The sequence below is a fragment of the Lepeophtheirus salmonis genome, chromosome 3 (genome assembly GCF_016086655.4).
Source record: "Lepeophtheirus salmonis chromosome 3, UVic_Lsal_1.4, whole genome shotgun sequence".
Classification (NCBI taxonomy): domain Eukaryota; kingdom Metazoa; phylum Arthropoda; class Copepoda; order Siphonostomatoida; family Caligidae; genus Lepeophtheirus; species Lepeophtheirus salmonis.
The window spans coordinates 434,442-461,810 of record NC_052133.2 but is presented as its reverse complement, the minus strand read 5'-3'; the positions used below and the strand labels follow the sequence as shown (position 1 = coordinate 461,810).

The window sequence follows — 27,369 nt, the reverse complement described above, 5'->3', positions numbered from 1 at the left end:
GTTCCTTCTTTCTTCCCCTCTTCTTCTTCTTATTTAATATATGTATATGTAAAGTACTGTAAAGTATAAATAGCTGTAACTCTCATGTGTTTATCAGAGTATTGTGGAGTAACAATGATGTGTATTATATACTTTTTGATATATAACTCCTTTTAGTCTCATTCCTCCACGCATTCTCCTTGTTTCTCTCGGTCGTCCTGGATTCCCGGTATTGAATAGTTTGTGTCTTTCAACCTCGTCAAGGCACAACAGTGATATACAAGATTGATTTTATTTTTTGGTACACAATTTATTATTTTCAATCCGGAATGGCATTGGTACAAAACCATGGAGGAGGGCAACAAGACATCTTACCTTAAGCATAGCAAGATAAGACGGTTGGAAAGAGCAAAGAAAGTTCTGATGAAAAGGTTTTCATCTTTGATGCCACTTTGAATAAGCAGAATAGCTGTTACGTCACAACCGAATATCCAGACTATGTCTCCGCTTCAGTGAGACATGTCTTCAGAACAAAAATCGAGCTGGAATCATGGTCTTGGGCGTTTTGGAGTCTGCCCTCCCATTTTTGAGGAGAGGAAGGAACGGCTTAATGCAGATGTTTACATCGAACTTCTGCATAAGAAAGTAGTGCCTTGGGCGAGAAAACAGTTTGGAGGACGCTTTCACTCGAGACAGAGCTCCGTGTCGTTGCGCTGCTAAGACCCAGGCCTTCCTGAGAGGCAACTTTAAGGGCACCTCAACATGTGGCTGTCCTTCTCTCCAGACACAACCACCTTGGACTACTCTATCTAGGTGTATCTGTAGGAGAGGGTGTTAGATACTTATTACAGGAGTGTCCAGTCTCTAGAGGCTTTCATCAAGAAGGAGTTGACCAAGTTTGAGTCTGACTACATAGTCAAGGTCTGCATGGGGTTTAGGCCTCGTATTAAGGCAAGATTAGAGCTGAGGGCTCATATTTTGAATAAAAGTTGTGCTGAACACTCTTTTAAGATGATTTCGTTACATAAAAGTCCTCACAAAACCTCTTGTTTAAATGTTACTCTTGAAAAATTGAAAAAAATAAAATGTGTTCCAATAGATAAGATCAACCCAGTAATATCTGCAGAGATTCAAATAAATAGAACGCCGGGATAAAAAATACACCAATAATAAATGTTATAATCCTGGCAATTTGAAAAATGTTTGGGAAGAGAGCAGCTTAGCAGTCATGACGTGTCATATAATTAGCTGTGAACTGCTATGAGACTAAGGACACCCCACTCCATATCTAGCGAAGATATATGCAGGAAATACAGCAATGTCGATCTCAATTCTACTCCAAGTCCAACAAGGACTTACACTTATAATTTCCCAACAAATCCTCTAAGTTACTCTTCGTCTTTTACGCTCTAGGGATTACTTTATACAAAATGGCAGCTTCGGTAAAAAAAAATTATTTTCATGTAGCAACTACAAAAAGAGCTCTATCTTTAAATTTGTATTTCTTATACTTAAAATCCGTGTACATAAAACCAGTAGTTACCTTTGTTGTATCACTCAACCTCTGAAAAGAAACTAGGGGAAAATGCCCAAAATCAGTTGGTAGCTAATAGTGTTGGGGTTCGGTCTGGAAATCCTAGACCGGTCTTAAACTGTTATATCTTTTGTCGGACGGAATTAGTTCAGTCCAACAAAAAAGACCAATTTTACAGATAAGTTGTTAACAAAATAACATCATTTATGTTTTCAAGTACAATTACGTCATTTGAAGTTTACACAGAGATAACTCCGATGAATTTTAATCCTGTCGTCTCTCGTGGAATACAGAAATCTGAATTCGATCATCTCTTGAAATGGATGCTCAAGTTTGAAGTATCTTCCTTCTGTCTTCATTGGGCCCTAACTCTAAATTGGTATTTTGTTGCTGTTGAATCTTTAATGGTCTTTCTACGTACCTCTTGGGAGTAGCCTCCTGTGGCCTTGATCGCCCTGGACACGTTGGAGGGGAGTCACTGACTTCTTTTTGGCAAATTTGGCCATGGAAAGGGTTGGCTTGACCTCAAGCACCTTCTTGGCCACTTCTGGGGTCAGTTTAGCCAGCCTTCCACTACTAGGCTCGATTTTAGGTTTTCCCTTCTTCCATGAGCTTTCTGACCCTGTAGACGGTGTGCCTCTCGATCCCAACAATCTTGACAATTTTAGGGGGGGCTGTGGCCGTCGCAAATCAAAGCAGCAATTTGATTTATTTTTGCTTCCACTTTTGTTTACAGATATGATAGAGGCGATTGTAATAGCTCATTCGAAAGCTTAATAAGTCAGTTGACGCGTAGAACATCGGAAATTTACGAATAAAAACCGCTATACCTCGAAAAATTAATCTATAGTAGTGTTAAATCCATTTCGCACAACCCGGTATATGTGTAAAATTGATCATCTTATTTTTTTTTAATGAAGAAATTATAAAAATACAAATACGCTTTTCTTAAAATATTACCAAGTTAACTCAGTAATACAGTATCGAATAAAATACTACGTAGGATTTTAAGATTTTGAAATATATATGTATGTAATTTATTTAAAAATGGTTAATAAATAATGACAGGGATAGTCTAAGAGTACTCAAGAGATAAATATCAGTTGGTATGAATGATTTATTTGGCTAACTACCAGATGATTCTGGGCCTTTTTCTGTTTTTTTTTAAGGTTCCGTGATACAATAAAAGTAACGACGTGATAGAGGAGTTTATTTTGAAGGGGGCAAATTTAAAAGGTTGCGTGCTACAATAAAAGTAGCGACGTGATAGGCGATTCTAATTTGAAATAGGCAAATTAAACTTCTTTGATGTATTTGTTCCACATATTTAAACAATTGTTTAAATTCAAATCCCTCCCAATAAATTACCTAGTATTATTTTGAAACTGTTTCCTGGTTTGTAGTACAAGTAACTCCACTTAAACATTAGTGGTAATACCTACAAGTACGTTCCCACCCATGTAATTACTCTTAATCGTATTTTAAAGGTGTTTTATTTTTAGTTAATAAACATCAAATGGTTTTAATGGTTTATATAAGGGCACTCTAGAAGTGGAAATGCTATATAACTTTGGGAGTTTGTTTGATCTAGGAGTTGATTATGCACGTCATTTCCACCATGAATATTTTTGTGACTTTTCATGGATCGGTCAACTATATATTTTCAACGTAGGATGTAAAATGTATCAATTAAACGAGGTTTTCTCCCCTCCACTCTGTGTGGTCCGAAACAAATTCTTTAGATTATGATTGATTCGTTCATAAAATTGACATCCAATTTTTCCAATGTAATGATGATTTAAAAACATATATATTTCAAAAGTAATTTTCATGTAATATGTTTTATATACATACATATGTATACATAATGATCTAACCAATTTTACAAAAAGGATTTGTATTAGTGAGAGTTATTTACACAGAAATAGTGATACTTTATTAATTATGGCATATGAATATGTCCATCGTTTGTTTTCTTTAACAAATGTATAGGTCTTGGACTAGGACTCAGACTCGACTTGATTTAGTGCGTGTTCAAAGTCTTTCTTTCCATTTTGTATTATTCATAAAAACTAGAGAAGGTTTTCGTGGCGTTTGCCCGGTACATAAGGAATTAAAATTCTGAACTCTTTTGCTTCATATAAGACAAAAAATAAAGAACGTATAATTTTAAGAATTATTCACCTTAAAACACATTTTTATAGGACCTTCGCATTTAATGTATAGTTATAGATTTATAAATGCCCCTGTCAGTCTTGTGTTGAATAGTGCATTTTTATTTATGCAGCTGCGTTTTTTGGAAAGTGAAGTTGTATGGGTAGTGTATTGTTTCTTAAAAGCAAACTGGAGGCTATATGATAACTATTTTGTTGTTTCTTCTTATTCTTGTATTTGTAAATATATGAACATAATCGAAACGAAAATGTTTTGTTTTGAAGATAAAGCTTACCTTCCGTTTGTATGCAAATCATAACTATATTACTTAATTTTCTATTACTCATAAGCTGAACTATGTCTATCAATTTTGACGATCACTTTGACAAAAATATGAAAAACGCTACGTATTTTAATCAAAAAATCATAGCTTTGTATTTTTCATAAATACTTGAAATTTCCTGTTAGAATCGGGACTTGATCTTGAATTTAAAGTCGGGCTCGGAACTGGGTCTTAAAATGCAAGTCGGACTCGCTCTGAAATATCAAGTAATCAACAGACGTCAGAGACAGAAAGAGAAGCCTTATTGAATAATATTATATTAGGTATTATCATGTCGAAATAGTTCTGATCAAATCTGGGACCTTTACCGGAGTAGCATTTCAGTTGAATTAAAAATGACTTCTTACTTGACTCGAACTAGAAGTGATCATATTTAAACTTGCATAAGCAGATATGATCAGCTGTGAATAGGACTTTACGTATATTCCATCATTTTATCAAGATAATTACATAGAAGGGAACTCGTTTTCAGAACTTTGGACTTTGTTTCAGAGCTTTTGCTTTTCTCACGTCTTTACCCTGATTGTATCTTGCAACATTTCCCCCCAAAATCACTTGTAGTATACAGATTCATATCAAATATGGAACTATAATTTAATAATAGTTTGGAATTGGTCATAGAACATATCGTTGCCTTTATTGTATCACACAACATTTCCTACGAATATAAACAAACAAAAGGAACAAAATCAGGTGGTAATTAGCCGATTATTCCCTACTAGAGGTGGATTCGGCTAGGCCTAAGCCTGAAAGTTTGCTGCCCGAACTTCATTTCGCCAATCTCGAAAATCCCGTTCGATTTTAATCATCCACCCTCCCAACCCAATGATGAAATTTTTGATTTGTGCTAGAGTATTTTTTCGTTTTGGAAGACGAAATTTAATGAAAAATTATGACTAATTTTTTTTTTAAATTATTTATTTTCTAAAAGAAATGTCAAACCGACCATATTATCAATTAAAAAAAGCCCTTAACCCCGCAAAAAACAACAACAACATAATCCTACATATGCTAGTCATTACATAAACTGGTCCGAAACCCAACACCTCGTAACCCAACTTAACCCGATATTTTCTTTCCTGATCTATTCCCAACTATAGAATTATTAGTCAATAACTAGTGATAAAAATCCTGTGTACAATGGACATGTTAAAAAAAAAAAAAGGAAAATCAACATGGTAATCCTGACAATTTGAAAAATGTTTCATTAGATAAGTACAATAAGCTGTGACAAGAGAAGAAGAAAAAAAGGATATAAACAAGGACATTTTCTAAAATTACTACGATGACAGTCCTCAATTTTAGTCTGAGTTTAATTTTTTTTTCCAAAAAGTTAAAAATCCACAGGTATTCTCAAAAAATTACAAAAATTCAGAGCTGTTCAGAAGAAATTGTATATTCTATTTGAAATTTTTTCCAAAAATATTCTATTTTTAATTTAATTTTAGAATTCTTTTTCCAAAAATTTCAGTTTTTTCTTAATAGCTCTGATTTATATGAAGTTTTCCCCAAAAATTTTATTTTTTAAAAATAGCTTTGGATTTTCTGAAAAATTCATTATTTGAAATTTTTTCACAAAAATTTTATATTTGAAATTTTTTCACAAAAATTTTATATTTGAAATTTTTTCACAAAAATTTTATATTTGAAATTTAATTTTAGAAATATTTTCTAAAAAAATGTAGTTTTTCTGAACAACTCTGAATTTTTGAAAAAAAATTTCCAACAAATTTAATTTTTTGTGAATAGCTATGGATTTTTGAAATTTTTCCCAAAAATATTCTATTTTAATTTAATTTTAAAAATTTTAGTTTTTTTTAACAGCTCTGATTTTTGAAATTTTTTCCCAAAAAATTGAATTTTTTGAAAATAACTTTGGATTTTCTCAAAAATTCAATATTTGACATTTTTTCCCAAAAGTACAATATTCAAAATTTAATTTTTTTTGCAGTTTTTTCTGAACAACTCTGGTTTTTTGAAGACAAAAATCCGAAAATTTAATTTTTTTTGGAATACCTATGGATTTTTGAAATTTTTCTCCGGAAAATTTTCGATTTTTGGGAGAGGTGCTACAACCCCACCAGCCTTTCCCCTGCAAACACCCCTGATATCACACTGATTAAATGTACAATTTCAATGACTCTCAACGAGGAAGTATTATGATGTAGAAGAAGTCTTTCAAATAATAATAAGTGTGGGATAATTTGAAGACATACATAATGTCATTTAATTTTCCTTTTTACTTCTAGATAAACTCTGGATAAGAATTTGGAAGCCTTCAAATGTCAAATGTTTCAAGAATTGATATATGATGTGATTTATCAGAAGGCATTCCTTCCAGTCATCCTCTGATATAATCATATGATGAATATAATAGGAAATCCGTCAATGTATTTTGGAAAAATATCATAAAATACATAAATACCTGCTACCTGTCTAGTAAACCAGTTTGATTTTCAACTTTTTCCCCAATTTCGATTACGGGAAAAGTTGGCATATGGTATCAGAATTACCTATGCAAAATTTCCTTTTTTTTACGAAGTCCATCTTAAGGTGGTTTATTGTTTGGAAGGAGACAAAAGATCTTTATTTCGCGAATAAGGAATAAAATACAGGATTGAGCCTTATTTTCTAATAATTAGTTATGATTAACATTATTTTAACCTATAAAAAACATTAAAAAAGTTTCCTTCTAATGTGATCATATACAACAAAAAGAGAGAATAAAAAGGAACAAAATGCGCGCTATACGCAAATCATCAAATTTTCCAAACTTTTTTCTTTTTTTTTGTCCCATAGTGCAATTTTAGAAAAAAAAACCCACTTTTTAAACCCTTTTTATAGCTTAAAAATATGTATAAAAATTATTTAATGCAAATTAACTAAAAAAATCCACTTAGTATCTATATTGACTAAGTAAAGATTGTTTGCCTTTTTCATAATTTAATCGAGATGTGCCGCCTAAAGATGACAACGCAGGACAATGGAATTTCGCATAGGTCATTTTCATATCATATGCCAACTTTTTCGCACTATCCCTAATCGAAATTTGAAAAAAGTTGAAAATCAAACGGGTCTATTGTTTAGGCATATTTTATTTTTTTTGATAACAAAAGAATTAGAATCAATCCAATGCTATGTATTGTAGAAGATTGATAATCATCTCCTCTCATCCCCTCAAAGATAAATGTGGCCATGTCCACTGATGCTGATCAGGAGGATTTAGGGCATTTAAAAAACGAAAGAAACGAAAAATCAATATGGTAATCCTGACAATTTGAATAACATTTGAGAGTAGCGCAGCTTCGCTATAATGACGTTTTATTAGATCAACAACAGCTGCGACGATGAGATAGGTGGGATATGATAATAAACAAGGACGTAGGAAATAAATACTCGGACGTTAACTATCACTAATGTCAATTTTGCAGAGTAGTTTTTTGAGACCTTGCCAGTGACGTCACTTTAGACTGCTAGAATCAGCCTAAAAATAAACAGTCATACAATTGTAACGTTCATAATATGTTCTGTATTATTTATAAAGTCAGATAAAACTATAAAATATGAAAATATCGTTTTGCCAGTTACGTCACTTTACCACTAAGCCCACGATATGCTGTTGTATATAGTAAGTTCGGTCCTCGGGAGTCAAATAATAAAGAGAACAGCTTAGTAAAAGAAAATGTACTCTTCAGTTTGCCATTTTCAAACAAATGGCGGAGGTAAAAATTGCATACACTTTCCATCAGTCGTCATGACTCATTTTGTTAATGAGGCTTCATTTGAATTAATTATATCAATATTTGTCGTAGATATACGTTGAATGATGTTAAAATAAAAGACATCTATATCTGTAATGTATATCGTAACCTTTGCTTCAATAAAGGTAAAAAAAAAAGCCCAGAAATTTGATGTTTAGACAAGGAGTACGTTAAGGATAACGTACTCCTTGGTTTAGCCAATATCTTCATTCTTCCCTGTTGTTAGACTATTATTTTATTTTGTAAGAGGGAATATTCAGCCTATTATACAAAAAAAGTTGTCTAATTTTTTTTTTCAATAAAACAAAACTCTATTCCAAACTATTTGGGCAAAGTTGCATGTTGTAATTTTGAAGAATTTTCAAAAAAGGCTCGGATTTTAAATATTTTTGTGTGTTAGAGATATGTATGTCCTAAGAATGTTTAATGCACAACTTCACATCAACTGTGGAAGTTCAGGCTACATGATATATATATATATATTTTTTTGGGGGTAGGGGCTTGTTTTTTGGATTTTTTCAAAAAAATTCAAAATATTCTTTATTATTCACAAAAAAATTCCAAAATTAAATTTCGAATATTAAATTCTTTGAAAAAAAAATTCCAAAGTCTTAAGCTGGTCACAGAAAATTAAATTCAAAAAAAAAAAATTCAAAAAAAATTTTAAATATAAAACTTTTTAGAAAAAATAATTCCGAAATCAAAAACTATTCACAAAAAATTTCAAAAATCTAACGCTTTTTTGAAAAAAATATTTCATAAAAAAATTTGAAATATTAAATTTTTTGGAAAAAAATTTCCAAAATAAAAATTTAAATATTAAATTTTTTTGGGAAAAATTTCAAAAAGCCATAGCTAATCACAGAAATTTGTTGAATAAAAAATCAAATACTAAATTTTTTGCTCTACGGCATAATTTGCCAGATTGCCCAAAATCTAGTAAAAGCAAAAATTTGATTTTTAGTAGCCCTCCCTCAGCCCATAACCTCCAGACGACACTGTTTATCCAGCAAGGATATTGGCAGAAATTCCTACAATATCGAACTTCAATTCTACACATTAGTCCAACATGGGCTTACACGTATAACGGCCCCACAAATCAACAGTTAAACTCTCCATTGTTCATAAGCTCACGAACTTTATACTTAGATATTTCATCCTCAATAACAAAAAAAAACTATGATAACAGCTTTGAAAACAAACAAAATAAGCTTCGCACTCGTCTTAGGTAATATTATTTACAACTATAGGTATTGGCTAGCTATCCATTGTTTTTTGAACTATTATCTTTCCGCTTTTTGTATGAAAGGTTGAGAGAATACATAAGGATTTTCTTTTTACATAGTCCATTATAAAATATTGCATAATTAATCGAATATAGTATTTTTGAGAGATCAGGGATTAATGTATAAAATAACTTAATCATGAGAAATACAAAGTTACAAACGTTACAAGAAAAACTCTTCCTCACATGAACCACCATTCATTGTGCTCTTTCTTGAAGGTCAATGTGGCTTTAAGCACCATATTCCTTCTATTATTAAAATGATACAAAAGATTTTTTCTAAATAAATATATAAATTATGCATTTTGCAAAAAATAACATTGATTTTTGGGTTTGGCAAATGCTCCATCCTTAATCACTGCATGCCTGCATAACAACAGGAGCAGAAACGCAGGGGGCACCTATGCAGGTATTATTTCCTCATACTTAATTTTGAATCATTACAAGGTGTACACAAATTGCCTCTATGAACCATACTTTTTTTTTAAAGATTGGAACTAAATGAAACCTGTTTGCAAAATAAACAAGTATAGAAAATGGTCAATAAATTATGTAAAATTTGCTGATTTTTAGTGAGGATGGAGAAATGTAATATTCGACAATTTCATTTTTTTTTTTTTTTTTTTTTACAAAAAAGTAAAGTTTGTATGAATAACTGTAGATTTTTGAAATTTTAACACAAAATTTTTTATTTTTTTTGTCATTAGCTGTGGATTTTTGAAATTTGTTTCTAAAAAGTTTAATCTTTGAAATTTTGTTCGAAAAAAAATCGAGTTTTTTTTAATAACTCTGGATTTTGAAAAAAAAAATCCACAAAATTGAATATTTTAAATTTTTTTCCAAAAAATTTAACTTTAGAAATTTATTTTCAGAAAATTAAATTGTTTTGAATAGCTATGCATTTTGAATATTTTTTTTAAAACATTTCAATTCTTGGATTTTTTTTTTCATAGGACTTGGGTGGAAGAACTCTTTTTTTAGAGAAAGGAAGCCGGTCACATTTAAGAACATTTATAGGTATTCTCCAAGTAACAAAAGGTTGGGAGATAGAATAAAAGAGTCCAGGATTCAAACAGAGGGATGCTCTTTCATACGATGTGATTCATCGCAAAAGTAAAGTTTTAGAGTATTATTAATTATATATATTCATTTCTATTAAAAAAAGAAGGTGCCTTATTTAACATCTCTAACTAAGGCGAACATTAATGGTCACTTATAGAGAGATGAGGAAGAACGCGAGTGTGGAAATGGCGGTGGGTGGGTGGGGTTCAGATTGAAGTAACATCCTTGATAACGACATGTTGTTATTCTATATAGGCATGTGTAGTATTCATTCTAGTGTATTGGTATATAAAACATAAATATTCAAGGTTTCCTTCAATAGATGATTAAGGTAAAAAAAGGAAAAAAAAATAAGAAGAAGTCAAAAAAAGGAAAAAAAAAGGAAAAAAAAAAATGGCGTCAGTTCGCGCAGATTGGAACCACTTTATGATTAGGATGACGTTTGACAGAGTGTTACATCACTCACCCATAAATATACACCATTTTTCGTTGTTCGCTGTCAATTTTTCTGCTCCCCCATGAGTGTTCGAACGGTTGATTGGTGGAATTCGATTGAGCCCTTATTAAGCAGTAAACGTCAATTCCTCACAATTATTCAATACAAACTCCATCCCTGGAGATAAGAGTATGATCATTGCATATTTTACATAGCCAGGGCTAGTGGCCCCAACTTGTAAATTGTTATGCGCCATCTCGTGTAAATAGATAATTTATTCAGTTTTATACTGTACTATTGAGTAACTGTTAACTGATTTCGAGATTATTTATTTTGGTTCTTTGGAAGACACATTATAAAGGCAACTTTTATTGCTAGTTAAAAATGATAATTTTTTAAATCGATTGTATGGAAGATAGTCACTTTTGTTTGGGTAATAACATATGAATAGTACTCTTAAATAGAGTTGAGTCAATTGTTTTTTATTATGTCCAGTCCTATGCGTACTTTGGGACCGGGGCTTAAGATTGTCAATCCTTCGGACTGTCAGTACAAGAACTGATTGTAAAAAAAAATCATAAAGTTACTACTAACTATGTCATTTGAGCCGCTGAAATTTGATGTTAATTCATAACCTCTTTCAAAGAGACAAGATACTTGAGGTTAAAAGTAGGAGGTGAGTGACCAGAACGTATAATTATACGTTCTATCTATCATTCATTATATCTTCAATCCTAGGTAGATGTGAAGAAAAACCCAGTCCTAAAACATCATAAAGTTCGGTCCTTGATGATGTTACTCACTTCATGGTTTAAAAAAATCAGTTCTAGAAAGGACCGACGGTATTAAGGACAGGTCCCATTGACAGATAGGACCAATCCTATGTCTGGACTTGATCGAATAAATAAGTACTAGTGTTGAGACTCGGTCAAGCACCGAATTTTTTTTACAGTTCGGTCTTAAGTGATTTTTTCTAGACCGATTGGGACCGATTTTTCGGTCTCACTCTATGGACCGATTTTTTTATCTCTCAATTTATGGACCGATTTTTTTTTGGTCTCATATATTATGAGAGACCATTTTTTTTTCAAAAAAATCTCAAAATACACAATAAGTTCTAGAACAAATACTGTTTATATATAAAAGACGCAGGATCAAAATTAATCGGTGCTATCATTCTTTAAAGTACGTATAACGTCATTGTACCTGCAAAACATATGACGGCATGTAAAATCGGTCTAGGCCGAAACCCAACACTAATAAGTACTATTTTTTCAACACTACTTTGGACTGTCAGTACTAGAACTGATTAAAAAAAGAAGAAATAAAGTTGAGTGACGTCATCAATGAGTAAACTTGATAAATTTTTAGGACTGATATGCAGCACTGAACACGACCGGACAGAGACTGAAGTGGACTGCAGTCTTCAGTCTTAAATAAGGACAGCACAACACATCTTTTAAATACTATGTTCTCATCAAGTTTTGATCTTGTAGATCACTGATTCCCAACCTGATCCTCACCGCAGAGGCCTACAACATTTTGTAATATCTTGCCCCATATAAAATATGTTCAGTAAAATGTTTTATACATTATTTATTTAAGTAATCTCCCACAGAGGACAAGAGTTGCAAGGGGTTCTGGTTGTGAACCAATGTTTTAGAACTTATAATTAGAAACTTTCGGGATCTAATTATTCCCCCCTGTTATTTAAAAATATTCGGTATTAATAGGCTAAAAGACTTACCTTTGGGCATTCCGCATGGAGCATGCGTTCGTATATTGTCTAAAAAGTCCAATGCATATGTCCTTGCTGGAGGAAAGGTAAGGCTTACATGTGCATCTGTTGTTCTCAGAAGGAAAGACAATAGACAAATGATGAATAACTGAGGAACTTTGTACTTTTGAATAATATTCATCCTCTATAAGTATGTATATTATTGGAGTTGTGATGAAGAGAGGTAGTAGCTGTTCTTGCTATAAAAATATATAGTATATTCTTATATAAATATATATCTTTCAAATTAGTCTAGGTTTTCATTTTTACGTAGTTTGAATAAAAACATTTTTTTTGCTCATATCTGTAAAAAAAAAAAGAAGTAAATTGTTAATAATTGTAGAAGAACTCTTAATTAGTACTTTTACTTTTCTATATATATATATATATATACAAAAAGTGTATGCGTCTTAAAAACATTACAAAAGAGGGGGGAAAGACCTTGAGAATCACATTGTGTACTTTATTTATGGTTAAACATACAAATGAATATTCACAATGGAGTTGTTTTAAAACCTTAGAAATAATTAAAAAATCTAAAGATTTGATTCCTTGTTGCATTAAATAAGTAAGTATTAATCTTTATTCATAGGTTAAAGAAAACAAAGGCTTGTGCAGTACTAAACCATTGACTTTACCTAGGGCTAGAAAATGGCATCTAAAAATCTAGCAAGCTAATGCAGTGTAGCCTGTATCTAGCCCGTTTGTCTACCTAATGACGTATATTCCTTTCTGTGTACTCTCAAAATCTCACTTTACAAAAGTACCTCTTCGCTAATCTAAAAATGATCCCATATTAGTCATATTCTAGGCAAGTATTTTTTTAGTACCCTTTTGGCTAGTGGCTAATTTTAACGACCGTCGAACCCTGGGTATAATTAACTATAAGTCAGTGAAGAGTTGCTCAATGGACGATGAACCGTCCGGGTAATTGATGACGTGGATATATCGGACACTTTTAATTTGAACTATCCAAGATTGTCAGTTCTGCAGACCAACATGTAAATAGTGGATTTTTAGGATTGTATTCATGCTTAATAAAGTACTATAAAATCGGTCTCATCGTCCTTGAAAAAGTCCCAAATTGAAAAACGCCCTCTACATATGACCATTAATATTATACTATATTATGATAAAATACTTCAGTTTACCAATATTCTTTGCACCATCTTGGAGCTATAAATGTCTTCTTATTTTGTTAATTTCCTATTAAATTCGTTCAATAAAACTTTAATTATATTTTATGCACAAAAATAGTTTGCCGATATTTTTAATTAATGTTAAACTTCTAATATAAAAGCCGAGATAGATAGATAATGACGCCAATCATTTAGTAAAGATTGTTACATTGATGGAACGTTCCATTCGGAGACGTCTTTAAGATTTAGGACGGGACTGTTGCATATATCTCCAGTCAATTTTATTATTAAAAAGGCTCTTATAAGTTGAGAAATTGTACATCAGCAAAACTCAAACAGATATGACCTGCTGGTATATAAAAATGAATGACATCTCGCAAGTGTTTAGGTCAACACAAAGTTAATAGAAATACAACATTAGACCATCATGTAATCGGGCTTACTAGAATTTTCAATTTGATGCATCGTAACGACTGTTGGTCAAGGCAGGCAGATTTTGACGAAAAAAAGAAGCAGTTAATCATCATTTATGACGTCATTATTGCTAGAATTCTCAATTTGATGTATCGTACCGACTGCTAGGCAAGAAAGACGGTTTTGGACAAAACACGCAACTACTCACACAATATGGCGCCAATATTAAAAAGTGTGTTGGGAGTCAAACATAAGTCGTACACGCGTTATGGCATAACCTTGTATTTCTATACGCCTTGGGTTAACTCATATTTTATACAACTCTCTTATGTTAAGAGATGTATAAAATTGTACTTTTTTTTCTCAAGCTGTTTTCATTATTACTCCATTATTGGGAAGAGGACATCAAATTATTGAGTAATTATGTGTGTTCATGGGAAACATAGCGAGACTAATTATTTCTATGGGTGTTATCTTCTAAAATAATAAGGCAAAGTTTGTCTGTTCGTCAATACTACCATCATATTTTTTCCTATGCCAATGCTAATTTTATGACGTCATCATGCCTCATAAATGGAAGATCGAGGCAATCGAAGGAAGTAACTTCTAACTAAATCATCCATCTCAGGAGATGTTGAATTCGGATTCCAAATTCCACGAGGGACGACATGAGGAGAATTTATCAGAGGAAAACTATCATGGCATACCAGGATCAAAACAATAAAGGGATCCATTCGCTGAGTTGGGAATTTTAATATTTCAAAATGGGATCACTTTAAAAATACAAAATGGAACGAAAATCCTTGGATAAGTAAATTTTTTAGATGGATATTTAAAAAAAAAATTATACATTGAATATTTTTCTATAATATAAGCATTGCTTTTCCTTATCACTACCAAATGTATTATGAATCAGATATAAGGATCTAAAGAAGAGTGTTGTTTTTCATTATTTTCTGCCTAAAAAATGGATGTATATCGAGTTCAGAACAAGATACAGAATCAATAAAAACCCTTTTTAATGAATTAAAATACTTGTTATTGATAAAAAACACTTTTACATAATTTTTTTTTATCCTACTTTTAATTTGGGGATTGTTTTAAGGGTAAAAACTCTGAACAATATTAGTCCCAAATTACTATAATCCAAGATATTTCAGAATTCAAATTGTTGAGAGAAAAACTGAGATCTGTTTTGGATTCTTCGTTCACAGATAAATTCATTTTTTTGGCTTGTACAAAATGAAATAGATTAAAAGCTCGATGACTTATATCAATTGATAGTTCATTCATAAGCTTTTGAACATAATTCGTGCACTCGTAACCAAGGACCAATAATACTAACTACCTGTCCCTGCAACGTTACCCTAGTCACTGATGACAGTGATTATTCACAAGACTAAGCTGTAATGAGCTAGCATGGCTAGTGGCTACGCTATATAATAATTCAAACTTTAGAGATGATTGGGAACTGTGACTGTATATGTAGACTGTATATGTAGACTCTAGAATATGTTTGAAATTTTTGAAGTAAACTGACAAATTAGTTTCAAGTTTCATAAATTAATAGTAGTTAATAAATAGTACCTATAATTTATACCCATTTAGAAAAAAAAACAAAAAAACTTTACGAACACTCAGTGTAAGCCTTCCATTATAGATTAGTTTTATTTACATACATTATAATAATCTTTGCAGCCGGAGTCGGTACAAATTTTCTGAATTCTAACACCGACTTCGCAGCACTGCTTTGAAGTCCATGTACATAAAGTATAATTCATTCTCAAGGAACGAACGAGACGCAAACATACAAGCATTGAGTACTAGAGATTAATTTCTCCCGAGGAATTTGTCCATTGAGCTACGCCGTTTCATATGAATATGTTGTTTTTTTGCGGTTGTATCAATTGTTAGTTTATGCCATTATTATTAATGCTGTCAATAATGCCAAACCGCTCATAAGAAACCCTTTTAAAGTGACTTTTCCATGTTTTTCCTTCTCAATGGCCTTATATGTACATAAGTACACATTGGCTCAAAACACCCCGTACTTTATTTTATTATTTTTTTCCTTCTTATTCTTTCTAGTTCCTTAACCTTTTCAAGGTTATTTATCAAATAATTCTTACCTATATGGTTTACATAGAGGAAGAAAAAGAGAGAGAGATCATTTGGATGGATGTAGAGCTATGAAAGAGGTAAAGGGACTCTTTAATACTATAATCAAAGGGTTGTCTAATGGTCCCTAAATTTAAAATTACCCCCTTACGTAATGTTATTCTATGGGTAGATAGCTCTAAACCTCTTCTACTTAATATTATAAACGTAATTATTATAGACATCCTCCAAAAGGAATTATCTCTACAAATTCGTTTTGTTTTAACTTGATTCATAATGAGATGGAGGGACGTGACTTGAACAATATGTTAATACTACTAGATAACTACATACATAAGTGAGTCCCATAATTTACATATATGAGTGTGTTCTTTATGATAACGAGTTGAAAAAGTGGATGATGATTGAAGGAAGTAAATCTAAAAATAGATATTTTGCAATTAAAGTGGGATCCTTGGGAATTATACATATGTAAATATTATATAATTATATACACTCTGGGGGTGTAGGACTCCTTATTCTGCCAAGTAATCTATATTAATAAAGCAAAGTTTGTCTGAATAAAGAAGGCATATGATGTGATCATTGCACCATCACAGTGTTTTTTTATTATAGGGCATGAGTGTGGTTTACTTATATTCGTTTGTAAACACGGCGACAGTGCGTGGTGCCGTATTGTATAAAAATAATACAACCCCCAAAATAATAATGACGATCCTCCAGCCAAAAAATATTAACTAGAGAAGACCGTCAAAAAAAGTTCAGTCCTCTTTTGACAAAAGTCCTTTAATTTTATTATTCCTTTTTATTTGACACCAAAGAAAAAGGGATGGGACTTCATCTCAGTTCAAAGGTCTATACTGTTTTTCTCCCATGGAAGCTAGAGTTTGTCGTAAATCTTCTGCCTTGAAGTGTTGTTCACATAATACAAAGTATGGTGACTACCTCCGGAGTGAACCATTAACTACTTCTCGTCTTTGATCAATTCGCCATTTAAGATATGTACTTTCATTTGAAGGGAATAGCTTCTCTCGAGCACCCCGGGACAACCTCAGACAATGGCAATTGTATAAATATAAAAATTACGAACTTACAAATATCGCAATTTTACTCTTTGTAAATATGAAATTTTATTAATAAGTAATATAGATATTATAGCTAAAAAATAAACCGGCTGCACACAACAGTTGACGTAATCTTAAGCGACACTAGCCCCCTCAAGTAATCTATACTTGTATTAATCCAAGCACCAGTGAGTCACACCAAAATGCAGATAATAATATGTTTTTTTTTATAGTTTGCAGAGTCGGTTTCCCTTTGTTTGTGCATTTTCTGAGTTGACTATTACTTGATAATTGAAATGGAGTATGAATATACAGGGACTGGTGTCCGCAGGATTATTATTTTCATTTTTTTAAATATTTTTTTCAAAAAAAATCAAAAAATCTAGTCATTCGAAGAAAAGAATTTTTTTTTTGGAAAAAAATTTAAAAATCTACAGCAATTCACAGAAAATTAATTTTTTTTGGAAATAAATTTGAATAATTATTTTTTTTTGGAAAAAAATTTGAAAAATTAAATTTCAAATATTAAACTTTTTGTAAAAAAAAATGTAAAAAATCCATAGCTATTCACAAGAGATCATCTTTAGGTGGTACATTTCTATCAAATTATGAAAAAAGACAAAAAACTCTTTGCTAAGTAAATATAGATACTAAAAAGGTATTTTCGGTTATTTAGAATTAAATAATGCTGATAGACACTTTTCCAACTTTTAAAAAGTGTATTTAAAAAAAAAAAATGGTCCAATAGAACAAAAGAGATCATAAATTAGGGGAAATTTGATGTACTGAATATAGTGCGCATCATTTCTTTACGTTTTCAGAAAGGAAAGATCAAAGTTTTATTATGTCATTCTCTATTTTTGCTACATCGGGTAGCTTTAGAAAAAAACTTTAAAGATATTTTATATAGGTTAGGATAATGTCTATCATAATTAAAAATGCAAAATAATGATTAATGATGTGTTTTAATCTTTAATGACGATATAAAGAACTTTTGTCTCATTTCGAACTTTGAACGAGATGTGCTACCAAAAAATATCATCGAAGGGTAATTACATTTTTCATAGACTATTTTCTTACAATTTCACAACTTTCCCAAACTAGCCGTGATCGAAATTTGAAAAAAGTTGACAGTCAAAACGCCCTAATATTAATATTTAGGAAAATGTTATTTAAGATTAGGTCTGCCTTTCTGGAAGTTAGTCGTTTTTTGTACTTACATACTCAAGTTGTGAGACTTTTCAAGGAATGAAAAATGATTGTACTTGACTCATGTTTATTTTTCGTGTCTCTCAAGTAGCACGTTTGTACATTTCTTATACGTACGTGTATAAATGCCACAGTTGATTCTTACTCTTTTCAAGCCGTGGATTCTTTCATGGTGGCTCATTAAAAAAAAGTATATTATAATTGACTTGCATACCAAGCCACTGTTGACATTTTCTTGAGGCAATACTGGGTCAAAATTAATATATATATATAAATATGTTTCAAAGGAAATTTTAAATATCATTTTCCAAAAGAAGACTGAGAAGGCCATTGTTGTTTACTTCTATAGAACACGAAAGCTATTGCTATATTTGGCTAGATACATATGTTTAATATATATAATATTATGGATATAGAAAGAAACAGAGTCAATGAAAGAGATTAGAATATGTAGTGAGTGAGTATAAAAACAATATTGAAAAATAATCAAGAAATGTAGAAAATATACAATATATCTTTTTTTTCATATATACAAACAGCACAATATTTTATATACATATTTAGCTCAATTAGAGGCTCTGTATTCAAATTTCCGGGATACATTGACATTCCTACGAATGTTGACATTAGTTAAAAATCTTTATTTAACTTATGAGGCATATTTTAGGCCCCATATGATCCTTTTAAGGTAGAATAATCGACCAATAGAGTGTGGGGAAGCAAAGCGTATACATACATCACTTTAATTTCTTGTATTTATCTGTATAATTTTTATTTTAATGCATCGGGTTTAGGGTATCATTGTCTTAAGTAGTTCAAATTTGATAATTTTGATTCACTCAACAATTTTTCTATCTACACCTCAGTTCAAGATGGAGTCCAAGATGTAGCGTGCCAGATCTTCTCGGCGTACTACTCTCAACTTGAGATATTTGTGGCTATTGCCAAGAAACTTAAGGAGAGTGTAAAAGATTCCGCTCCATCACTCAGAAGCTCATTGGTCCAAAATTGGGTCAAATGTGGGCTCCTTCAAATCACCTGGAGGCTTAAAATGAAGCATAATCCAATGATTATACGATAGCAAAACTCTGTTACATGTCAAAACGAACTTAGTTAGCATGAATTGGGACCACTTGTATAATATTAACTTGTCCGACAGAAAAAATTGCCTGTCCCGGACGGTCAGACAAGTATTTTGACTCCATATAATTTTTTCATTGTGAAGATTTTTTGCTACTTTCATTTACAATTTCTCCAAAGTATGAATCAGAATAATCGTTCTTGATAGAAATTGACGAAAATTATTCGAGTAAGAGTACACAATGATATATGCAATTTTGTGAAAAATCATTCTAGCATGCTTTTATGTTGACGGACGACATATGTTTTTATTTTCAATTACGTCTATAAAAGGTGAAGGATAAACATCATTCTTTTAAATGTGCCTACCAATGTTTACATAAAGTACTATGTAGGTAACACCCCCCCGAAAAAAATTGTAGCGTTTTTATTTTTGCAAATAATGCCTGGAATCAAGGACACGCTTCATCTTATAGTACACGATGTTCTTCATTTCCAATAAAGAAAGACAGCAGGCGAAGAACAAGGAACGGAAAATACATGATGAAGGTAGTATTTCTATTTATGTCATAGGATCATCGCCAAAATTCTAATCAAATTAATCATTTTTATATTATTATTGAACAACACACAGTCTATAGAAAATTTCGTCCATATAAATGTTCCTTAATATTTACCATGTATCTATAAATTTACTCACAATTCACAAACCACACACTTCCGTTAAGAGTATGTAGTAGTAATCTGTGGGAAGTAAGTTCAAAACACCTTAATATAATGTTATATATACGAACGTGGATTTTAAAAAGTTTATACATAAATATGTGAAAATGGTCGAAATCCTCGCGAGTGTGAATTTATAAAAAAAAGTAGACACTGGTAAACCACCAGATCTAACTATAATATATACGTAGTTATATGATATATATTAGTGCTTTTATTAATGATTAAATCCTCCCTATTTTGAAAAATTAAACGTATGAGTGAACACTATAATTTATATAATTAGTTTTAGAAAAATTATAATGTTCTCAGGTCCATCTATGATTTCTGGACCGAAATCTAACAATAATACCTAGAGTGTGTCCCTATTAATTGCGAAGGAATTTTCCCAAACTCAACTTTATCAAGATTCTCAAAAAGTACAAGGAGTGAGACAATGAGAATACAGGATGATGAAGCATTTTTCAAAAATCTTTAAATTGTCTCTGAGGTAACATTTTTCGGGGGCTTTATTTGAAAACTGACTTGAATTGTACATATGAATATTGAGAGAGAGAGCTTATTTGGTTTATTTCCCCTCCACCATAAATCACGTCCTGGATCCGGGCCCGGAAGACGTTATCAATGTAGTTCCTTGGCATGTTGGTCATTATCTCTTTAATAGAGGCAATAAGAGAGTCCTGGATGGTATGAGATGTTCAATTTGTTTTAGATTCAACGTAACCCTAGAAAAATAATCAATTGGACTAAGATCCGGGCTCCTGGGGAGCCATATTTCCTTCCCAATGGAGTCATAGCAGTCAGCTACTTGATCGCCCTGTCTGAGAGTCTAGTCTGCAGAAGCGCATTAAGAATCTTTTAAATACAAACTTCTTTATATCTAGAGCAGCTCTCGCCAGGATACCCAAAACTTCCCTAAAGTTTGTTGATAAAGCAACGTTTATGCCAGCAAAAAATGAAACGTCATCACAAAGCTGCATCATACCAAAATTGGTGACGTTTTATATAAACAAATAAATCTCAAAAAGACCACCATGCCCTAGATTCTAGGCCTGAAGGTGCAGGTCTCCTTCACGTATTCCTTCGACATGTTGACCCACTCCTTCTCCCACCAGCCTTTGGGGAATCCATATTCACATGGGAAGTGACTCATGCCTTCGTCTCGTTGGTACCGTAGATCCCATAGTCAAGTGAGCTGCAGTTTGGTGAGGATGGAAGCCACATTGACCAGGCCAGAAATGCACAAAAATGTCTTCAAACTACTTTTTTTTTTTTTGGCCTGATGATTTTCAGGCCTCCTCTCAAGTCTGTTGTTCTCGTTTTTAATTTTGGTAATGAGACTCTTTAACTAGGGGACGATGAGGGAGATTTTGTCGTAGCTAATTCTGTGTCAAAAAATGTTGACATAAGATTTATTTTGGCATCCATATAATTTTTCTTTGGTCTGATGATTACGTTTTTTCACAAGAATTGTTTGTTTTTATTGCTCTTCCAGTTGACATAAGGGGGATATAAGATTGGCATTCTGAAACTGCGGTATCAACCAAAATATTGGTCCGAATATGTCTTGGAAAAATCACTAAAAAATTGGTCTCGAACCGAGTCTTCACTCTAATAAATACACACATTACCTGAATAGCTATTTTCTGACATTGAGTATCTATATATAGAGGAATAGGCAAAGGATTGCTCATATTTGAGTCGTATTGTAAGTTCAATGAACGTATTTCATTCTTTAAACATAGGTATGTTTGTATCATGTCCATCAAACGCCTTTTGATTTGTTCTTATAGTGATAGTATATGAAACATGTCAACACATAAACAAGATAGAATGAATATGAATTACATTATTTGTATTCTTCAACTATATAAATGAATAGTATTCTTTTAATAGACCTAGTAAATTGCAAAATTTACAAAGGTTATAAAAGATCCAGGTCGTAATTAAATATTATGATAGGTTCTATGGTTAAAGGGCTTTAAATGTGATAATTGGAGCCTCATAAATCAAATGAATACTCTAAACTATAGCTAATAGCCCAGGGTATTTCAAATGAGCAGATATATTTGCATACAATGCCCATAATTGACCAAAATACATCAATGGGGTGTTTTCAAAGCTAAAATATGCATTTGAGAATATCGTATTTTCTTCATTTTTGTTGGAGATTGATTTTGTATTGCTGCAAAACATATCTATAGTATTTTTTTCGGTCTCACTTTATGGACCAATTTTATGATCTAATGAAACGCCATGACAGCTAAGCTGCTCTCCTCTAAAACTCTTCAAACTGTCAGATTTACTACGCTCATATTCTGTTCTTTTGTCTTTCCATTACGGCGGCACATGTTTTATGCATCACTGGTAATCCCCTAAAGAACAAACATGTAGGTAAGTAGCCCTGAGGATACTTTAATAAATAATAATAAAGTTTTATTATGCGTTATTTTTAAAATTCCGCATATTTGTTTATTCCATCGCTGATGTAGGTTCAAATATCATATGTAATTTGTTCGTAAATATCAAAGATATTCTCTTGATATTTAATCAAAAACCATTGGAGGGGAACATCTAACAGAATGACATGAATATCTTTTTTTTTATTTTTATGCTTTTGCATGCAAACAATTATCTATTTGTAGACCCTATAATAGAGTATACAGGGTGATTAAGATCTAATGCGGATTCATTTGCCATTATACGGATAATGGACTTCTTTAGGGGCTCGACAGATGAATGATACTTGTCAATTGCCTTATGTTCGAACTTCCCCTAGAGATATAAATCGTTGGGTTCAGTTTTGGGCTCCAAAAGTGAGGACATTTTGTGGCCAAGACATCCTGCACAATGTTGGAAGGGTTAATTTATTCTTTGGCCCTACTCCAGCCATCCAGATAATGTAAATTAAAAGTGCCAAACCAAAACCAGTACAATGCCATTGTTGGATCTGCACGAGGTTGCTCGGCCTACTAAATCTTCCGGCGTCGTGTGGCTGGAGCTATCAAGAAAGATAGATTTCAAATAATACAATATTTATGATTCTATCCAATATAGTTCGTTTGTTATAAGCCCTGCAGATGTTTCGCCCTCATAAATGTATAAGAGCATAAATGTTACTACTACATATAGTTTCAAAATTAGTATCCCCTCTCCCCCAATTGAAGTCATTTGTCATGCATTTTTGCATTCAGTATTGTATAATGAGTGCATTTAATTCAATTTTAATATATTTTAAAATAGATCATATCAAACGGTTACAATTCATTATAATAAGAAAGAACAATTATTTCATATTAATTACTCAAATGCCATAAATAAGGACAAAGAACTACAAGTTGAAGTAAGGGAAGACCTGAAATTATATGTGGAAGATACATTAATTCTATAATATGTAGATGAGGGCGAAACTTCCCACGGCGAAACTTCCGACCACGTACTTCTACAGTCTCACTACAAAAAAAGACCCGGGTGTTATCGCACCCTCTATAACACCTATAGTTGTCACATATTTTTTTGAATCAATGGTAGTATTATTTAAAGGCTTATTATTAGAGAAAATATAAGAGTTCATGATTTCAATTTCGATTCAAGTTAGGGTGGATCTTCGTTTTTGAGTAAATTTCGGGTATCTGAACTTTGTATCCAGATTGTGCGCAATGCAACTGTTTATGTAGATGTCGCTCCAAGCAATAATTGATCCTAGGACTAATTGCATAATCAGTCTTTATTTTATCCGTCTGATCTTTTTTACTATTCAACCGATACCTTGGTACGTTAGTTCTACGGTCCCAGCTATCTCTATAGCTATTCTTCACTAATAGCTAGGATTCGATAATATACCATAAACACGAAGAAAATAATAAAGGATAGCTGGAACGTAAATTAATAAGTTCTAGCTTCACACTTCCTACTTTAAACTCAGCTATCTTGCCACTTGAAAGAGATTACGTTGAAAAACTGAAAGGACATAGTTAGTAACTACGTAATTTCAGCTGTTGCCATAAAAGATAAGGACCTTTCCTAAGGCTAACCAATTTCATTGAGACTGGATTGATAGACCTGCAGTCTTTTTAGGTTTTTTTTTTGTTTATTCCCAAAAAAAAAAAAAAAAAAAAAAAATATATACATTTCGAGACCCTCTACTCTACTGATTATTTAATATACCGAAGATGTTGGCATATATGATATAACAGTAGTCTGCATATAGAAATAACTAAGTATGCAGTTTAAACTAAACAGAAAATGTACCGTAAAGAGAAATACAATTTTAATTAAGAGCGGATGTTCAAATATTATTCTGTTACACGTTTTTACAGAAGATGAAACCATCCCAAATTTCTCTTAAAAGATCAAAATATAAAATAGTAACAACTATGGCAAAGTATTAAAAGAGGAATTAAATTATTAAGAGGAAGTAAAGATGGAATCAAAGGATTTGCAAGATTCTCATTTCCGATGATGACGCAGGTAACTTCAACCCCGCTATTTGCAAAGACAGTAGATGTTTGCAATCATACTTTCTATTTGAACTTCCTTAGTTTGTGGAATGATTTTGAAATTATTCTATAGACGACAATTGAAGGAGTTTTTGTATCACTATAGGTACAAAGTGGTTCTAAGGAGATACTTGAGTATTTAAATACGAATAGATAGATATGTAAATTATATATTTCTTCTTCTAGTGTGCAAGTTCTATTGTAGTTGATAATATGAACAGGATTTTGCATTTTCCTATGCTGTTGTACATATTCCTGAATGATTGAGGAGGTGACATCTACGGATAAAGTAAGTACGTTTACATCTAATCATGTAAGACGGAGAGTAACACTGAGGATTTGTTGGGCATTACTAAGTGAGAGTCCATATTAAAATCCCACTGTAAAATAGAGGATGGACAACGAAGTAATTCCTGCAAGTCTGGAGATGGGATTTGTATTTATTTCCTTACTCCCAGAGATACTTGTAACTTATCTAATGAAACGTCAATCACAGCTAAGCTGCTTTACTATAAAACATTCTTCAAATTATCAGGGAATTTTTGAGAAACCTGAACGTAGAAAATCTTTCAATGTCCTTCATTTCAGTGCTCATTTTTATTGTGCTCCAAATACTTCTTTTACCTTATGATCCAAGATAAAAACAAGTGGTGAAACGGGGACCAACACCTCGTTATCTGTTATTGTATCACGCAACCTTCTTTATGAAAAGAAAATGACAAAAAGGCCCAAAATCAGTTGGTAGTTCACCAATTATTCCTAAAATGCACTGTATTTTGGTGAGTTTGAGAGGTAGTGTAGATTTTTGTACTCCAAGAGTCCTGCGGGTATCATGAATTACTCTATAACTAACCATACAACGATGATAAAGTGACGTCCCATGTGGGCGTTGAGAGTGATACACTCAAAAGTGGCAGGTTTTTTTTGTAGCCACATAAATTTGGCTCCGTTTAATGAGCACCTGAAACGAACCTTTCCCGAAAAGAACAAATGAACAGGAAAAGTGGGAATAAATCCATTTTTAGATACACCCCTCGAATATATAATTTGTATCCTACAAATACATATATTGATACAAACAAACTCTACTAGAAAGAAGGACTGTAGACAAAAATGAGATATCTGTTGACTACAATCCTCAAATTCAATTCATTGAACATTTCTCCTTGATTGATTTTGTTTGCCTTTTATAAGGTAACAAGCATTACAGATCAATTAAGTTAAAGAACTACAGTCAACAGCTGACTCAACTTCAGGCCTTCTTAAAAGGATAATTAGCAATAAAAATATATTGGTCAAAATTTACTCTTTTTGTCCGCTAGAGGTATTATTATTTCAAGCATTTTGGAGAATCATTTCCTGTTCTCTCGTGAATGAGTAAAGTACTGTACTGTTTCTACTTTTATTTACTTCATTATTCATATACTTTTTGCTTGAATAATTATGGAAAGGGAATTATGATTCAAAAGGATTTTCACATACAGAATGGTTCGTAGGTTTCCAATTAGGAGGATATTTAAGATTTGATATCCATTTTTTTTCTTCTTGCAACTTCTTTTGGATTATTTTTTTAATAGGAAATTTAAAAAAGCAAACGTTTCCTTGAAGCTTTTGAAAATTTGACTCAGTTCTATTTTTGCATCCTCGCACACTACATTGACCCATTATTTTGGAGTAATTTGTTTCAAATTTGCTGTATAATAATATGTAAATATAAAATATTTAAGACAGTAATAAATTATATACGTATTATTACTTATTCAAACTTATTAATACCACGTAGTCAATAATAAATGAATGACGTCATAGAAAAGCGATATCTTGCGAAAATGTAATGACAAATATAGACCATATCATTTCCTCAGACTAACGGTGCTCGATGACCTACTTGGTTGAATGTTTTAGTCCTTCTCTCTAGTAGTCTTTGATATAACACACGTAATTCCTACACAACATGACGGATATTACCTCAAGATACCCCCTACATAACAGAGGATGATAAAACATTAATGAATATCTTAGATTGTTTTTTAATCACTGTGCTTACCGATAAACATACTCTAATTTTAACGCACAACAGATGTACATTCACAAGGTATTATGACTTAAGTTTGAGAGACATTCGAAACCTTCTTTTAAAAGTAGATACATATATAAATATGATCCAACTCCTACTTATGGACCAGAAAATTAGACTCTCACGTCAGTCATATCCTCAAGATACAGGAAACTTCACTTTATACATTTTAAAGGTATGAATACTAATGATGTGCATCAAGAGATTTTTTGAAGGTCTTGATCTAGTTTCGGTCTGGACCATAGAAAGAAAAACAAACTTAAAAGAGTCGATGTTGTTTCCATTGGGAGTTGTTCTAACATTATTTCTTTTACGTTTTACGTTGAGTAAATTTTTTTAAAGCCGAAAGTTAGTTGAACAAAGCTATAAAAAGTATTGCTATTTTTAGTATCAATTACTTCTGATCTTGTACAGAATCAAGGGCTTCCAGCCCACAACCTGCTGATACCCTTGTGAACTATTCTATAAAAACTGAAGTGTTCAATTAAAGAAAATATAATCAAATGTAAAATACAGTGAGGATTGAACGTAAAAATATTTGAAGCGTTCTCTATGTTGTTGAAATACACCTATTAATTATTTAATAATACAATTTGAATGTGTTGGTCAATTACAGCAGCTTCAACTTTTTCTTCATATGATCACTTTATTTCTATGGTATGGTTTCTGCTTCTTTTGTCAGATGAAGTCAATGACTAGGTATTGCTTTTTTGTC

General features: G+C 31.9%; 1 protein-coding gene across 2 annotated transcripts in view; it reads right to left on the bottom strand.

Annotated features, from left to right (window-relative positions):
• Window positions 1–27,369, bottom strand: part of nahoda (DOMON-like domain-containing protein nahoda) — a 50,849-nt gene that overhangs the window by 6,760 nt on the left and 16,720 nt on the right. For both annotated transcript variants that reach the window (XM_040708511.2, XM_040708509.2), the window contains exon 2: window positions 12,302–12,635. In XM_040708511.2, the coding sequence (XP_040564445.1) occupies window positions 12,302–12,473 (172 nt within the window). In that variant the 5' untranslated portion in view covers window positions 12,474–12,635. The remainder of the gene's footprint in view (window positions 1–12,301; window positions 12,636–27,369) is intronic.